At 38.9% G+C, this 19,154-nt stretch overlaps 1 protein-coding gene across 1 annotated transcript; it reads left to right on the top strand.

Moving 5' to 3' along the window:
* Window positions 1-18,436, top strand: paip1 (poly(A) binding protein interacting protein 1). Its single transcript, XM_088336790.1, has 11 exons — window positions 1-381; window positions 4,144-4,289; window positions 4,370-4,567; window positions 6,202-6,314; window positions 6,401-6,512; window positions 8,495-8,620; window positions 8,716-8,822; window positions 8,905-9,019; window positions 14,489-14,543; window positions 14,654-14,738; window positions 16,836-18,436. Exons 1-11 carry the CDS (start codon window positions 186-188, stop codon window positions 16,921-16,923), a joined length of 1,341 nt encoding a protein of 446 aa, XP_088192916.1. The 5' UTR covers window positions 1-185; the 3' UTR covers window positions 16,924-18,436.
* The last annotated feature ends 718 nt before the right edge of the window (window positions 18,437-19,154 follow it).

Consider the following 19,154-nt stretch of genomic DNA (forward strand, 5'->3'; position numbering starts at 1 on the left):
AGGGGTTTGTTGTCAGGAAGTGGTCCGAAAAGTTAATAATGGACTCAACAGCAACATGATCTAACCGAAGAAAGTAATATTGCTAAAAAAAACTAAGATTTCATCGGGAATTGGGATTTTCCTCGTTGCCCATGTATTTGTCCCGGGACCAAAGTTAAAAAAAAAAACAAAGAGACGAGCGGGTCATGAACGATCATTTCAACAGAGCTCCCGGAGCAGGGAGAAACCGAAATTTTCCAGCAGAAGCCGAATTCCCGGAATGGGGTGGCGACAACAATTGTTCTCTTTTCAACCAAAGCGAACCTTTACGACAGCCTCGAACCTTCCCAGTACCCGCTGACAGCAACGTAAACGCGGCGACCGAAAATGGTGGCAGCGGCGGTATGGAACACAACACACGCACACACAGATGAAATGCTAACGCTAGCTAGCCATCAGCTCATATTTTTGTAACACTTCCCTTTGTCGTTGTATATTTCAAACCTAAAAGCGTTTTAGAATGTACACCATTGCTCTTAAATATCTCGGAATTGAAAAAAACGACCATTACATTTCTTCGTGTCGAATGCTAAAAATGTCCTCCGAATAGTGCTTATATAGCGTTTTTTAATGTTGTTTCCTCGGTGATGACGTCATTTCATCAAACGCTACTCGGTTACTAACATGTAACCAAGGAAATCCTGTTCTTAATGATAACTGTTTTGGTCACGTGATAAGTGTCGCAAAAATGTGTCAGATCAATACCCATTTAAAAGAAAAGGGAAAGGAAAACTGACATAATTGTTGGGCAATTCTGTTCTTACACAATGTTACTCCCCTAAAACAGGAATGGGCAATTATTAGAGCATTGTATTACAACATTTTGGCCAACGGTCTGATCCCGGAGACCTATCCAATGATTTAAATTAATGGCGCAGTGATTAGCGCGTGTGCGGCACAGTTCTACGGTCTTGGGAACCTCCTGTGTGGATTCAAATCCAGCTACTGGACTTCCTGTGCTGAGTTTGTATGTTCTCCCCGTGCTTGCGTGGGTTTCCTCCGAGCACTCCGGTTTCCTCCCACATTCCAAAGACATGCATTTCAGGTGGATTGGCCGGTCCAAATTGTCCCTAGGTGTGAATGAGCGAGCGCGTTGTCCGTCCCTGTGTGCCCTGCGATTAGCTGGCAACCAGTTCAGGGTGTCCCCTGCCCACTGCCCGATGATTGCTGGGATGGGCTCCAGCACCCCCGTGACCCTACTGAGGATAAGCGGTGCAGCTAATGAGATGAGATGATATGGATAAATGTACATGCGGACATCTACGTGTTATATTTCTTTATATATTTTTTAAAATAGATTAGTTTCATCAAAATGGTTTTGAAACACTCACAATTAAAGCAAAGTATTATCTTAAATCGAAACTGGTATTATACTTTCGAATATTATCACCTAATGGAAGCATGTAAATGCTGAAAAGAAGGGGGCCAAGTACTGAACCCTGCGGAACACCACAGGTAACACCAAAGGGCTCAGATGTCATTTCGCCATATTTAACACATTGCGTCCTATCTGAGAGGTAGGATCTGAACCATGAGAGGACGTTTCCTGAGAGACCAATCAATTTTTCCAACCGTTCTAGTAAGATATTATGGTCCACTGTGTCAAAAGCAGCACTAAGGTCCAGCAGCAGCAAAAGTGATGAAGCGCCAGAGTCCATTTCGTATTATACTATTACTCTAGTAATATTTTTGTAGTACTTCTGTCATTTTTTTTTCTTTTCAGATTGAAAGCAAAATAGTATATTATGTCCCTGGTTTAAAGCTCCAAATTTGATATTTGTTTTGCAATAAATTTGTATTATTATTGTAGTTTTTCTGTAGTAGTATTCTTGTTATAGACGCACAATGTTTGCACCAAATAACATTTTTATTAGTAGTACTTTATTTATTATTATATGTATTGTCATTGTATTTTGACAATTTTTGTTTGGCAGGCTGGATGATAAGGTTGCTGGAGAGTGACGTCATTCTTTTCCCAGCAGGTTCTCATTTGGTTTCTATTTGTTAGTGTAGATTAAATTGATGAAACTAGGTATGTTCAAGTAGAGCCCAAACACCAACCCAAACCCCAGTAAGATGAAAAAAGAAGTGTTTATTCATTCGCATCTAATAAAGGCACGTACCTACAGTATACGCGCATCATGAACGAACTGACTGAGGCTGTAATGATGACACAGGTCATGAGATTATGGCAGCAAGTTAAAAAGATTCAAATTCCGTACAGCTCTTTTAATGGTCAGTAAAAAAATGTATGTTCATTGATAATTGTATTCAGTTTCTAATAAGATCGGCCTGAAGTATTGTTGCAAAAAAAGGTATGAAGATGTTGAATTAACTCAATTTTTATTTTATTAAGTAAATGTACAAAATACAATGATTATTATACATGTTTTACTTATTTACCGGTACTTTGTTCTGACGTTTCCATTCATTTGGCCATTATACAGCCTATATTGTTGTAAGAGGTGTTCTGGTCTACTGTTGGGAGGGAGGACTTGAGTCTTATCAAACCACCTGCAGGATTCGGTCTGGACAAAGGACCAGTGTTTTTCCACTGATTTATGTTTCGTTTTTGTAATAGCGCGCTGTGTTTCGCCCCTCCGGTATATAAATGAATGTCAACTATTTTGAAAGTGCTCTTGTGAAATCATCACAGCATTGTTCTTTAATCACAAAACCATAGTATTCTGTTTCGGTTTTATCTTTTCTATTAAAAAAACTCAATGAAACTGCTCAACTTCAGCATGCATATATAATTATATATATATATATATATATATATATATATATATATATATATATATATATATATGTGTAGCACGGCAGTGGTTAGCGCGTGTGCGGCACAGTTCTAAGGTCTTGGGAACCTCCTGTGTGTGTTCAAATCCAGCTACCGGACCTCCTGTGCGGAGTTTGTATGTTCTCCCCGTGCTTGTGTGGGATTCCTCCGGGCACTCCGGTTCCCACCCACATTTCAAAGACATGCATTTCAGGTGGATTGGCCGGTCCAAGTTGTCCTTAGGTGTGAATGAGCGAGCGAGTTGTCTGCTCCTGTGTGCCCTGCGATTGGCTGGCAACCAGTTCAAGGTGTCCCCTGCCCACTGCCCGATGATTGCTGGGATGGGCTCCAGCACCCCCGCAACCCTACTGAGGATAAGCGGTGCAGCTATTGAGATGATATATACACATGTATGTCTCATATATATATATATATATATATATATATATATATATATATATATATATATAACATAAAGTAAATTTCCTGCCACTTTTGTTGTATTGATATTCCCACCAGGTGCGATACAAGTTGTACTAGGACACTTACAGTCAATTAATAGTTTTGTAACAGAAAGAAAGATTGATGACTGAGTTACTACATTTAACGAAGCGATAATAGTACATAGTAATGCATATATATATATATATATATATATATACACATCTATAAGTGTTTCTCCACATTTCACTACAATATGTTGGGTCTGGAAGAACATAGGTACAGTACAAAGTATGGAGTGCGTCCTCATCAAGGAATGCTTTTACCTTGTTAAAAACTGCAAGCAATGTTTTTGGAGATTTTGCCTTTTATGTGCCTGACGTAGGTATTCCAAGATTTTTTTTTAATTGATTATGACTCAAATTTATTTTCACTCACATTTTCAATTGTTGCATCATCAATCAGAATAAGTCATTCTGTTTTGTGTAAAATTGCCCAAAAACGTTACTTTGGCCTTATTTACAATTAATGATCATGTGTTTTTATCCATCCATTTTCAAAATTAATTTCAATTCCCAATTGACAGTTAGAAGTTACAAAAAAAATTGTTCTTGTACACATTGAAGAGTCCAAACACGTATCCCTGTGGAACCCCACATAAAATACCAAGATTGTTTTAGCTGTGATGTCCCATGCTAAACTATTGTTCCCTGACGGTTTGGTCCCTTTTCATCCAATTTCCAACTTTTCCTCGAATTCCATATTTTTTTAACTTACCTATTAAAAAGTATTGCTTGATTGTGTCAAATGCATGTGAAGTTGACTTGAATGTTCCTATGCACTTGTGCGGTATACTCACCAGTTTTTTGTTTTCTTCCTTTCAGATAGTACAAGACAGAACGTGGGTCAGAACAGTGTAATCGCCAACAGTCCTTCAGTGTCAGATCATCGTTTGAATTCCTTGGTACAGTCATCCAGTCTCTCTGCTAGCGCTCCAGAGTTTGTCCCGTCTGCTGTGTACCAAAATCATGTACGTGGCATAATCAAGTTTGTTCTCCTTTCTTTTAAAACGGTCTTCCAAGTTTTTATTGTTGCCCTCTACTCATTAAGAATCAGAGCTATTATGAAGAGACAGACGACGCGTTCACCGCTCCGTCCTTGGCTGAGATGGTGCGGGACTTCCTTTGCCACCTGAGTTCTTCACCTGGAATGTTCGAGTCAGACGTCGAACACATAACATGCGTGCTCAATTCCTATGTAACTACAGTGGAATTGTTGGCCGAGCTGGTGGATCTGATCTACTCTGAGGTACTGCTCTTAAATACGTTTTTTTTTCTTTTTCTTATTTTTAGTAGTCGGGGTTTTTTTTCACACTCATGGCTCATAGCAGGGTTCGAATTGGTTTTGAAATCCTTAAAAATGCTTTAATTTTAAAGTTGTGTTTTCAAAGTCAGGAAAATGCTTGCCTTTTGAGGGAAATGCTTGAAAATGCTTGAAATTATTTTCATTGCTGTGTTTCCTGGCAGTCAGACTTGATAGACCACGATTTTAAAGGATGATTTGTTTATTTAAGTGCGTAAAAATGACGCCGATGGTGGCTGGAGTCCTCATTATCGAGTTGTCATGTCAAGTTTTGCTGCCCCCTCCTGTTGCATCTAAGAGGACAAGTCTATCAGACTCGACTCGTCCCGGAAATTACGGCTCCTGTTTGGGAAGCGGCTCTTTCAGCTCAGCTCACTGAGAAGAGACGGATTTTTTGGCTCCCAAACGGCTCCTCAGATTTAAAATTTAAAATAAAATTGTGACATATTATCAATAATAATAAAACATTATGGACCAACTGATTTAGTGGTTAGTAAATTAATGTTTTGCTGGGGATCACTGAATTACACATAAAATATAAACAAAATAGTCCCAGATTTCCCCAAAAAGGTAAAATACAAATCAATTTTAGATTTTTACTCACTGAACAGATTTAAAGTTGAACAAGACACAAAATCCCTGACAATTTGAAACAATGAAATATAAACTGAAAATATTAACGCTGCAGTAGTAAATGATGAAATGCCAAAAATGAACTATTTACTATTGTATTTTAACCAATTAGACACAGATCTTCTGAAAAACATGCAAATAATGTTTTAATTAACAATTATTTAATAGAATAAGTTAAACACAAGCAAAAGATCAGTAATCTGTAAGATTGAATGCAATCAATATCATTGAAATGAGTCCAAATTCGACTCAATTTTCTCCTTTTTATATATTCAGTACTTTTTCTTTTTTTTTTCCATATTGATTATATATTGACCACATTATTACCCAACACCCATAGAACCTTTTCCGTGTTTGTGAACAAGTGTAATGTATTAAAGTAGAGTGGCAGAATTCATGTCAGTTTATAGTAGCCCATCGACACAAAAACATGTACATCATATATAGAAACAGCACAAAATAGCACAAAGTATGTGCTGGCAGCAAGATACAACTGTATTTTAGTCATTAAAGCCAACAAAGGAAAAACGTATTTTGATCGGCGCTCGATTTCTTCCTCTGAGGGTACTGGAGAAAACTTGGACTTGAAAGTGCTTGAATTTGACCATAACAAAGGTGTACAAAACGTGTGTTAGATTTGCCAGGCATAAATCGGCTGGGCAAAGTTAAATCATTTGTCAGACGGGCTGGGCTTTGGCAAGGAGGGAAAAATGGGAGAATTTTGTTGGGCAATTTGTTTTGGGTTTTAGTCTTGGGATTGCGCAAGAGGATTTCTTCTTCCAAGGGGGGACGCGACAGGAAATAATTGAGAAGGACTGATCTAGTGCTGTAGAATTTAGATTGCATTGTGTTTTGGAATCTTACATGTGTTTTTACAACACGTTTGCTGGAATTGTGTCAAGGTTTTGGACAGTTTAAAATGTTATTTTACGTCCTTTATATTGCAGTCCACCGCCATTCCCAACTTCGCCTACACGGGCGCAAGACTCTGTAACTACCTGTCCCATCATCTCACCCTAAGCCCACCGCAGGGTAACTTTCGTCATCGGCTCCTGCAAAAGTAAAATTCCCTTTCACTGCCGTAGATCACGGAAGGCCCCCCCTTTTTTCCCGATTGACACAACAACAGGGTATCGTTTTTTATAGGTGCCAAAAAGAATTTGAGCAGAGGGATGCAGCCGTGCAAGGAGATCGTGACACGCAGAAACGGTTCCATGCATTTGCACTCTTTCTTGGGGAGCTCTATCTTCATCTGGAGGTGAGAAGTCTTTATTCCTATTTTTAACGGTCGAAAAGTTTAAATGTTAGCCAAGATATTTTATGTGGACACTTTGACTTCCTGTCACATTTGAAAATACATCCCTAGGTGTCATTAAAAACTTACTGGTAAGTGTAATAGTGTTTTTTGGCTTTTAGGGTTTGTACTGGTACTTAAAAATGCTTTAATTTAAATGTTGTGTTTTCAAGGCTTAAAAAGTTCTTGAATTTTGGGTTAAAGTGAAATTGTTTCTCAATAAGTCTCTTAAAAAAATGAGGCTGACATTGTCCTGTGGTGACTTGGATTTGCAACTGCATTTCTTCTCATGATTAACAGCAGCTGTCATTAGTTTGTAAAGCATTGTCCTATAAAGCGTCATCGCCCCCTACAGGTCGCGCCCAAGAGGAAAGAGGCATGCTACACCTAAACAGGGCACTATGAAACGTGTAGAGACGCTGCCCTACTTAATGAGATATGTTCCGGGCGATCGTTTGTCAGTTGAATTTGATCGTAAGTGTCTTAAGTGATATATTTTGTTTAAGGTTCATATACGTATGTTTAAGGCATGCAAAAGTAACTTATAATGTTTTGTAGGTAAAAATAAACATTTAACAAAACAGATAAATAAAACTAAGTTTAACTCACTTGTGGAAGATGAGCTTCAAGAGTTAGATGACTTCGTCCTCCGTGGTAAAAAGTGGCCGAAAAAAAGCGATCCAACCATTTTCTCAACCGCATCAAGCTTTCTTATTCCACTTTCATTTTAAAAGAAACGGCTCACCTCTTCTTTAAGCTTCACACCAACCGTATCAAATGGATGCACGAGATATTAAAAAATAAAAACGTGAAAGTTCTTAGCGTGCTAGAGATACAGTGCAGTGTGTACACAAACAAACCAGGAAGTAGAAGTCTGATTTCTTCTTCGGGTGATGTCCGTATATACCATTTTTCCTAAGTCGAATGGTCGTAAGTAGGGGAGCGTCTGTATTAGTGCATAGATTATGCATCAGTTATGGACACTTATTATGAACAATGCCAAAAAAGAAGGTAGTTTCCTAGTGGGAAATTGTAATGGAAAGAACTTCCTGCAACTGAAAATATATGAGAGATGTATATTACTGTCATTTTACCAAACACCTGAATGGGGAGAGTTGTGTCTCAAATTTCCCCACATATTGTTTAGGTCCACATATGTAAAAATTATATGTCTTGATGAATGCACAGGCCAGATTAAAAATCACATATGCTAATCGCAGATATATTTGTCGCTTTGCGAAATACATGATTCAAACTGGGTTTCTTTTAATGGGCTCTGAAATCCCTTTAAAAGTGCTTGAATTTGACGATGAGAAATGTTTACGAACCCTAGTTTTTTTGTTTTAGTTTTCTGTTGTACATTTCGTTGACACAAACAAACTCAAGTAGGAGCTTTGAATAAAAATACAGTATGCTTGCCTCAATTGTCATCCCAATTTGATAAAAAAACAGACACAAATGCAAATTAAGAGTTTTAGCAGTGAACGGTTAATAACATCTGATCAAACTGCTTGGCGGGGCCCACTGATGCTGTGAAAATACGGTACTATATTATCTTTAACATGATATCAGACTGGAAATCAAGCTTTTCTACAGGAACGTTGAGGGGTTAAAGAAACTTTTTTACCTTTGCAAATACATTACTTTTAATTTTAATCCTTGCTCCTTCATCTTATTTCAGGGATGGGAGGTAGCGTAGTCAAACAAAGTTGGCAGTGGCCACAGAGGGTGGTGTTGGGTGGTGGTGGTGGCCAAAATCACACTCCTCCCGATTCCTAGCAAATAATTTGGGTTTGCTTGGGGCTTGGTGCCTCAAATTGAGTTATTTTGTCGGGTTCAGGATGTGCCGGGCTTCAATACCCACAGGTCGGGTTGGGTTGGTATTTTTCTAGGGCCGATCTCACCTCTGATTGATTGTAACGGTGTTTCGATTTGTTTTTGTTTAGCTTAAGAGTAGCAGAGGAACTTTAAAACGAGCTGATATCCTTCTGGTGGCATTGAAAGACCTATTGAACACCCTTCTCTCCAGTCCTATGGATGCCAACATCATCTGCGCTGTCAAACTGCTCAAGGTTCTTGATCTTGTTCTTCATTCCTGAATGGCTGAAATTGATCTTTGTCGTGATTGTATTTACCAACTGCTGATTTTCTCACACAATCTTTGAAGCTGACGGGTTCCGCACTGGACGATGCTTGGAAAGAAAGAGGAGAGTCGTTCATGGACCAGTTAATTCAAAGGATAGAAACTATTGTGCTGGATGGAACATGCAGCAGGTGTGTTTGTCAGCAGTTTTGGATGAACAAGGAAGCAAACGTAGCACCAAATAGCATGAGCAAGTCTTCTTCTTTTGCTCAGGGATGTTCGACAAATGCTTCTGAAGCTAGTAGAGCTGAGGTCCAGTGAATGGGGAAGAGTGTGTGCCGCCGTGTCCAGCAATGCTACGCCAGACAACGACCCCAACTACTTCATGGTGAGTATACAGAGGCTCCCCTTCTTACGACCATTAGACTTATGTAAAAGGGTAGATACGAACATTGTTTCGGTATTTCGAAAAATATACGGACGTTGCTGTTAGTTAGATTTTGTATTGTGTGCACCTTTTTTCGAGTAGAGGACAGTACTTTAGTGCTTGTTTCTGCCGTTACCGGAGTGTGGTGGAGCTTTGAGAGGTTACCCAGCATCCCGGCTTCTGCTTCCTAGTTCGTGTGTAAACATTTTATACCCTCTATGTCTATAGTTTCTCCAGCGCGCTAAGAACTTTCATATTTTTATTGTTTAATATCTCGTGCATGCATTCAATATTGTTGGTGTAAAGTGTAAAGAAGAGGCGAGCTGTTTCTTTTGAAATAAAAGGCGAATAAGAAAGCCTGGTGCGGTTGAGAAAATGATTGGATCGCTTTTTTTCGGCCACTTGTTACTACAGAGGAGGACCTCTTGAAGCGCATCTCCCAAACTTAACTTTATCTTTATATTATTTTATGAAATGTTTATTTTTTTTAGTACAAAACAACACAGGTTATTTATACAAGCCTTAAACATACTTATATAAACCTTAAAAATACAAAATATAGCACTAAAGCAACTTACAAACAAATTCAACTCGTAAGTTCGTAAGTCGAGCAGCGTCTTTATGCCATATTTGACGGACTATTAATCACTCCGGAGTATAAGTCGCCTCAGCTGAAAAATGAATAATTAAGAAGGAACAACATATACGTCACACCGGAGTATAAGTCACATTTTTCGGGGGAAATTTATTTAATAAAACCCAACACCAAAATCATACATAGAGTACTGTCTTAAATGGCAATTTAAAATAAAAGAGCAACGTGCTGAATACGTTTGTAGGGTATACAAATGTCACTCTATTGACATGCCTGTTAATTTCAGTAACGACGTAACATATTGAGCGTTATTCAGATCATTCTAGCATCAAAAACATGCTTCCCAAACTATAATTTTAACCGTAAATGACGAAATCCAACGAAATTTGCATCCTCTGTGTCACTGTCACCGTAAACAATCCGCTACCAACTTCCGGTTCTACTTTGCTTACCTCAGACTCATCGTCACGCCCTGCTTTCTGCTTTACAATGTTCTTGAATGGTAATCTGCTAAATATGATTTTCTTTTCAGTGCCATTTTTGTTCAGTTCTTGTATGAATTAGAAATCCCCTTTGAACAAGTGTAAAATATTTACTTCGGTGAAATGCCATTTATACGCACAACAGGGCAAGATTAAAATGATCCACACAAGCCTAGAGCGCTCTCTTGTGGTTTATTGCAATAATAATAGTAATAATAATAATACAATAATAATAATAATAATTTCCTTTGTATTGTCAATCTTTGTAACAATGTACACAGAACGAAATGTCGATACACCTGACCCGTTGTAGCGAGCCGATGCAGCCACAGCCAACAGAGGGCGCCGCCATTTAAGCAAAAGTCCCTGGTATCCGGATAAACATTGCCGACTCTTTGTCCTTTTGTAGTCCTGCCAACAACACTCCAATCTATATCAGCACAAATGGTCATTTCCTTTTCCACTCTACTTGCATGGAAACTCATTCTCCTTAAGTGGACACATACATCCCCTCTGACACACAACAGATAGATTTAGGACATATTGCAAACTATAAAGCTTGAAAATAAATTATCAGATTTTCCTTAAAAAGTTCCCTACAGGCTTTTCACGAGACCTGGCAACCCTTTTTATTACACAGACAATGCAGTTTTATGTAGATGATCATGAGCTCTGAGTTGCGCCCCACTTTTATGTTTTCTTTTATTATTACTGAAAAATGAAACTTTCTTATTCGTCTTCATTTTTTCACATGTTTCCATATAGTTTTTGATTGAATAGTGTGTGGCAGAATGCGTTGTTTAGGTAGGGAAATTGCATGTGTTTAAATTGTTTCTCAATGGTCTTGAGGCGCCCTCTGCCCGACCAAACTGGTACTACAACTATTGAGACAGTGCAACGTCAGAACAAATCGATAATGAAGCCCGCTGCCGACGCTTTTAACAATCAATTTAATCGATTCGTTGTTGCAGCCCTATACTCTTTAATTTTGTTGGTTTACTGTTGTTGAAAAATAAAGAATATAACATACTGTAGCTAAAGCTGCAGTGTCTGAATCATAGTAAAAAAACAGGGTTTGTAGAGGCGCCTAAAATCCCTGAAAATGCTTGAATTCAATGTTTTGTTTTCACGCTCAGGGAAAAAGCTTGGATTATGGGTAAAGAGTTTAAATTCTTGGATGTTTCTTGGCAGTCTGACTTGATAGTCCACGCATTAAACAGAGAAAACTAGGAGGCTGAGATATCAGTGCTTTGTATGGGGTTGTTTGGTGAAGCGTCATCGCCCCCTGCAGGTGCATTTTGAAAGGTGCATGAGTACAGGTAAATCACACCCAAATGCCAAGAAGCTGCAGTTTGAATGAAGAATGACTCGAAAAAGAAAAGTCCAAACCGCAGTTAAAACATAGAATAAATCCACACGCAGCATGCTACAAAGTGTGCACGAAAGGGATCCAACTCTTCACAATGGAGAGTCAGCGCTTTCCAGTCAGGTAACTCACAGAGACAACTAGCTAACAGTTTGCCATATGCTACACATAAACAGGGCACTTTAAAATGTGTATTGGTTCAAGAATTGTACGAACCCTGATAAATTTAGGACTTCATTTGTTGGTGAAAACGTTGAAATATCCTGAGTACGTGGTAAATATTCCATAAAGTACTGTTTAACCTCCCGATTTGCTTCTTTTATATATTATATGAATGATGATGGCAAAAACATCACTTACTTTCTCCTCTAGAAGGGCGTCTTAAATGTTTTCAGTTGTCACTGCAGTGTTTTGTATTTAGAGTGCATGCGTCGTGGAAAAGAGAAGCTTATTACATATTACCGTCATTTTTACCCAACTCCCATACGGGGAGTGATTTTTCTCAAAAATATTTACACATGTATTGTTAAGATCCACAAATATATCTGCGATCTACTCAGGATCTAAAAATCATGTCTGAAATCCCGGGTATATTTGCAAAATACATGATTCACACCAGAATTTATTCTTTTAATGGTACTGGGAAAAATGGAAGGTGCTTGAATTTGGCCATGGAAAAGGTGTACAAATCCTTAGAAAATTATGAATCCGAAATTTGTGGCAATCATTAGTGATGGTGGGATGAAGCCCCGTGAATGATTTGAGTCTTTTGGGCCAATTCCTTTGCCCAAAGCCTGATCAATCGAGGCCTCATTTAATAGCTCATTTAGCGGTGCTGACATCTGCTGGTCAATTGATGTAACGCAGATATTATGTGGTTAGCAGGGAACAAACCAGTAAATATGTGCAGAAAAAAATGTTTTGTCCATTAGATATTGTCCATTTATTTGTCAGTTGTATTCTCAGTAACTTGATGTGCATTTTATTGATTTTTATTGAGGAATAAAATTTGTGACATTTGTATCTACATGTATAAGGAATTACAGTTTATGCTGTGAAACACACACACAAAAAGTGTATAGTGAAGGATTTTATTATTTTGTGCATACATGTAGTGCTATGCTGTTTTTTTTTAATAATTGAGCTGTATTGCAAATACGTTGAGTAGTGTGCAAAATCATTGATTATCTTCTAGAAAGAGAAGTCAAACATTTACAACTCTTTCCAAATTTCTAAAAAATTGGCCAAAGAAAATACACAATTGCCTAGGTTTATAGCTGTAAACTTGTCCTGTCCAATTGGCCTCTTTTGGAAACGCCTCAAGCTACCCTTATTTTCTTTGTTTTTGTGTGTGTGTTCTTCTTGCTGTCGGTCACCCCTCTTGAGGGCTATGACTAGGGTAGATAGATAGATAGAAATTTGCAATACTCTGAAGTCTGTGCAGCCCTTTGAGACTCCTTGTGATTAAGAGCTATACAAATAAACTTGACTTGACTGTTTTAAAGTTGTTTTTGAGTCTTTAGCCGCTAGACGGACAAAACTGACGAGGTAGGGGCCCAAGTTTGAGCGAAAAATCACAGCTCCTGGGAAGATAGTGTGGTGGTTACGGAACTGCACCGCAGACGGTCACGAACGCACAAAATGGGAGTCATCTGAGAACGCGAGAGAAGAGAGCCAATAAGCATGTTAATAAACAGATTGTAGATGTCATGTAATAAAGGCAGCAATGATCCATGAAGACTCAGTCAGACGGTCATGCGGGGGACATCTCTTGGGTTCTTCGCCACCTAATTATTGAGCGCGAATCACAGCGCGAGTCAGTCACGTGAGCGCTAAAACCGGGGCCTCGTTTGCCTTCACTCATGTGACATGAGGAAAACAACGAGATACAGCAGTGTCTGAAACTCATGCGGAAAAAGTTAGCGGACACCAGGGCAGACAACTCTGAAAAGTCGCCTGCCCAGCCACAAAGTTGCCTGCCCTATTTTTCCTAACTTGAAACACAATAAGACCACTAATTGCAACAAAAAAAAACATTGTTGCAAAGTATTAAGGATTGATCATCAGGATATATAACAGAGCAACACTTTAGAATTAAGTCTTATAAATCTACTTATAACGTTCATTGCATTGCTGTTTTCCATCTGCCATCAGTATGTACCTGTATTTCCTCATCTTCATTCATGTAATGTTTGCGTTGCGTTGTCTGCTACAAGCCACGTGAACTCCTCTTTCCACAATGCTTTTAATGTAAGTTTACGTTTTATAGCGTCATAGATTTTGTTAGCTTCTTTTGAATCTTTCTTCTGGGACTGAGGTTTTGGCTTGATTCCTAACAACTTCTTCATTTTTCTTATGTTCTCTGTGCGTCTACTTTAGAAAATGATATGCAAATGTACGACCTTATAACGCTCGGATAAGTCCGGAAGCACGTAGTTATTCGATGCAGGCTTCTGATTGGCTGGCGAGTATGCAAATTGCCTAATGAAGCGAAATTCCGAAATTTCCAAACCGAACGAAGATTTTGAAATCAGAATAAACTTAAACGTTTGATTTGAAAAAAAAAAATCTTTCGTTTTTTTGTTTTGTTTTTGTTTTGTTTTTCTTGGAAAAGTTGTCAGCCACCCGGGCAGAGTCGTTGTATACGTTGTACGCCCGACGTAAAAGATGCACGCCCCGGGCGTCCGGGCAGATATTATTTCAGACACTGGTATAATGGTTTAAAAAAACACAATTCCCTCCTATGTTATCTATTTTCCAGGTGTCCAATTTAAAAACAGAATGAACCTATCATTAAGGTAGAAGGGAAAACATTTCATTTATTTGCTTCGGTGCTAGTTTTTAGATATTAGATGTTTTTGGATGTTATTTCAGACACTGGATACAGGCTCAATTTAACCACGCACCCTTTATGCGGGGCATGACTTGCGACTATAGATCCATTCGTAACATCACAAGCAAATATCATCCCTGTGTTTTTCCTACAGAACGAACCCACTTTCTACACAGAGGACGGGACACCTTTTACAGCGGCAGACCCAGGTAAGAAAGAACGTGACGAGAGAAAAACAACCCAATGCTTACTTGTTAGTGATTCTTCTGCGATGTAAGGTGAAAAGTCCTACAAAAACGATTACATCTTGCTTTCATAGAGTATGCTGAGAAATACCAGGAGATCATGGAAAGACAAGACTATTTCGACGACGCCGGCGGAGAAAACGAAACGGAAGACGACGAGTAAGTCCACAATCCGACTTCTTTTTCCCCTTATTTGTTTGGTCGCCTCAGCAGTTCCATTTATAGCCAATGGAGAATTTGTCACTAACTCGGTGCCGCCTAAGAACAGTTTAGTAACCTAAAATAACTCTCCATTCATGCGTCAATGTGATTATCTAGTCATTTTGATTTCTAACTGATTTGATGTTTTGGCGGTTGACTTTGCCTATTTCGACCCAAAGTCTAATAATTACAACCTGGTTATATGCATTTATATAGCGCTTTTCAAGTCACTGAAGACCTCCTGAAGCGCTTTACAATGGGCTTCACACCATTTACACACACACTCACAGGGCACCTACCTGAATAAGGTATCTATCTATCTGTCTACCTGCCTATCGGGGGCATTAGAGGTTCAGTGTCTTGCCCCAGGATACTTTGACATTTAACTCGGGGGAGCAAAGAATCAAACTTGCAACCTCTTGGCCCCAAGACGAGCGCTCTTCCTCCTGAGCTAATACAGCCCATCAGTAATACAGTAATAACATAGTAATGACAGAATAAGTTTATATCTTAGGAATGCAGACGAAAATGGGTGTCCTTAGATCTCATCCTAGCAAAGATCGACGACACCTGCTTTAGAGGACTTGAATAGACCAGTCGTGGTGATTTTGAGCTTTCCTTGCCGTCATGTAGGTTTTAGATCAGGGGATGGTGTAATAGTAGTCTGTACTGCCCTTTGAGACTTCTAATGATTAAGGGCTATTCAATTAAATATGACTTGACTCGGACGTATTTTCCCATCTTTTTCCACCATTGTCTTAATGGCGATCAATACATATATTTTTTTTCATTAGATACGTTTATCTTTTCTTTTTGGGCATGTTGCAACAAACACCACACGACAAAATGAACAAACAAGCCAACAATGCAAAGGCTCATAGGATTTTTAAATTGACTTACTCGCCTTTATGTCGTTGGTGCGTTGTAAATCATTATAACAGGGGTGTCAAACTCATTTCAACTCGGGGGGCCACACGATAGAACAAACATTCTCTCAGGGGCCGGACTAGAAGATTGAGGAGAAAGAAAAAAAAGAGAAAGAAAGAAATATAAGAAAGACAGGGAGAGAAATGGAGAGAGTGTGGGACAAGGAAAAAGGGAAAGGGAGAAAGAGAGAGTGAGAAGAAAAGAGAGAGAAATAACGTGAAAAACAAAAGAGATAAAAAGAGAAATAGTGAGAGGGGGAAGAAAGAGAAAGGGAGAAATCCAAAGAGAAATTGAAAGAAAGAAGGAGAGAAAAAATGAGAGAAAGAGAGAAGGGGAAAACAAGAGAGAGGGAGAAAGAAATAAAAGGAAAAAAGGAAAATAAAGTAAAAAGACAGACAGAGAGAAAGAAAGTAACTAAGAGAAAAAGAGAAACTGATAGAGTGAAAGAGAGAGATAGACAGTGAGCGAAAAAAGGAGGAAGAAAGAGATAGAAAGAAATCCAACTACAGTGTCTTTGTGAGAGGCACCTGGCTTTGGCAACATCAAGTGGACGTATTTCAACCTGCAGCTCGCTTTTCTCTTGCGCTTCCCTCAGCCTTGTCTCGCGGGCCGGGTTCAATCACTTAGCGGGCCCGTGGGCCGCCTGTTTGACACCCCTGCATTATAACATGGAGTATTTTTCTCTCAGTTCAAAAACAATCATATGGGTTTACAATGGGTTTACTTACAATATACATTTGATATATAAAAATTATATATATATATGTGTATGTATATATGTATATGTAAAATTAACCATTTGCCCAGTCTTTTTAAGGTTTTTGGGTACCCGTAGCAGCAAGATGCTTGTGTAAAATAAATGTTAGTTTCGCGACCTATCGGTATTTTAAAATTGCATGTTTATATGATAATTTGTGGATTTTACCTATGTTTAAATCATTGTAAGTTGTTGTTTTTTTTACCACTCTTATGCACTAAAAACACACTGTCCCTTTAAGAACAGCATGGGCTTTGTGCACTTAGCAAGTTGATGCTCGTTACCCCAATCGTACCGCCGTCCAAATCCTCAAAAAAGAGGCCTTCATTGTCGTTTAATAGCAACAAAACAAGAATCTGTTACGTTCACAGGTACGATTTCGACGACGAGATGGATCCCGAAATCGAAGAAGCCTTCGAGAATTTCTGTCTGGAATCCGAGAGGAAACGGCAGCAGTGACTCCAGCGGCTTCCCCGATGATTTTTCCGCAAAATTGTGAAACAAAACGAGCTACTGTCCCATCGCCTTCGAATATCTTTTGATCAAATAGCGTTTTAACCAATGCACTTCTGACACTTTTTGTCCATTCAGAGTACATTTGTCAAAACAGGGGGGGTAAAGTGTGTTATGCTGTTCCTGGACACTTTTATGTGTTTGTTTTTCTTCAAAAGTATTGTTTAGCATTCTGGAAACGAGTAGAAGCACTAAATAAATACCAAAAGAGACGAAGAGTGCTGTGGCGTTTGTTTTTCTTAGAGTAGAGTTCCCCCTTTGTTGAAAGTCAACTAGGTAAACCCCGAAACACAGTTAGAATAGAAATTTGGGAAACCGTGCATCTAGAAGGCCTGCATACTTTGAAGGCTTTTTCGGAATCCCCCATCAAATACAGTGGAACCTCGGTTTTCGAACCCCTCTCAGTTTGAACAAATCGCTTCTCGACCAAAAATTTCGAGAAATTCTTGCTTCGCTGTTCGGTCAATTAATCGGAGTTCGAACGCCGGTACGCTAGGGTGCGTTGCTGATCGGCGTACGAGTGTAGATTGCCCCCACCCCTCGTGAAGAACTGTTATGACGTGCGCGCTCACTTCTTTTTGCTTTCGCTTTAGATATCGGTGAACGGAGTGTTTTAGCCCCTAATTATGCCTCCGAAGAAGGTCGGTGCAAGCAGCAAAGTTGCTACAGGTGAAAAAAGAAGAGTAGTGCGTACAACTATTGCATTTAAGAAAGAAATAATAGCAAATTAGAAGAAGGTGTGCGAGTTTCCGATCTTGCTATACATACAGCATGGCTTCTGCTGAGCACCGCAAAGGTAAGAAATCCTATTCATAATTCTTTTCTTTGCCCTTTGTTTATTTTTACACGTTCATGTTAGCGTAATCTTTCGTACGGAAGATTACGCTAACGCGAACGTACGATTAGCCTGGGTTAGCTTTGTTTACGTAAAACATTCAGGGTGTTGGAACGGAGCTCCCTTTCCAATGAAGCGCTAGCCACTTGTTGTGGAGACCCGGGTGCTAAATGACGTGTAAACGACCTGATTTTTTTATTTTTACACCTTCATGTTAGCGTAATCTTTCGTACGGAAGATTACGCTAACGCGAACGTACGATTAGCCTGGGTTAGCTTCATGTTTACGTTCATGGTAAACATTCAGGGTGTTGGAACGGATTAAAACTATTTTACATTACTTATAATGGAAAAAACGATTTTCGGTGATCGAACAAATCGGTTTTCGAACAGGGTTCTGGAACGGATTATGGTCGAGAACCGAGGTTCCACTGTATGTCGGTCTGGGGTCCTTGAGGAGGGTCTGGATTACGACGAAAATGTCCACTCGGTTGACCTTTGTGATCATCTCACACTCAAAACATTGAATAAGAAAAAATGGCTGCCTCAAAGAATGTTCTTTTAAATAATGTGTGAATTTATAGTATTGCTTGTCTGCCTGCAATAAAATCTTTACAGTCTGGCATTTTGTTAGTGGTTTTCTTGAAGAGAATTTGAATTTTATATTCATCGATACCAAGGCTGGGAAACATGGTATGCGATGAGATTAGACATGGCACCAGTGTTTTTTTTCTACTTTTTTTTTTAATTCTTTTAAAAAAAATCTCATTGTGTTTATTTTTTCCGAGCTGTTACTTTTTTCTTTTTGTTCTCTAGTTACTTTTTTCCTACATTCCTTTCTTTTCTTTTTTTCTGGCTTTTTTTTCTAAATTTTTCCTTCTTTTTTTTCTCTTCCTTTTGTTTATTTTTTCTCAGCTTTTCACTTAAATGTTATATTTTCGTGATGATGATGATGACCAGTAAGACACAGCTTCACCTACCTCCCATGATTGCATGTCATCGCTGGTCGAATGTTTTGGTTCATTAAGATAGGTTGAATAACGTTCAAACAGTGCTGAAATTGTTGGGGTCTGATGCGACTAATGGATTTGGAATTGGTACAGGTGTATCCAGTATCCAGACACCTGTCCCTAATAATCCTGAACCTTTATAAGGACACTGTGGACAATGCGCATGGTCGGGTCAATGTGACTCATAGTCTCAAATCAACGTGCGTCCCCGGGACGCAACCTTTTTGCCACAAAATTGTCATTATTACCCGATTCCTTTTTTTTTTAAGAAAGATTTACTGCACTCCAAACTTTTCTTCAGGCAGATCCGCCATTGTTGTTTTGGTCTCGCAG

Source organism: Urocampus carinirostris, chromosome 5 (assembly GCF_059441175.1).
Source record: "Urocampus carinirostris isolate Australia breed hairy pipefish chromosome 5, RoL_Ucar_1.0, whole genome shotgun sequence".
Lineage (NCBI taxonomy): Eukaryota > Metazoa > Chordata > Actinopteri > Syngnathiformes > Syngnathidae > Urocampus > Urocampus carinirostris.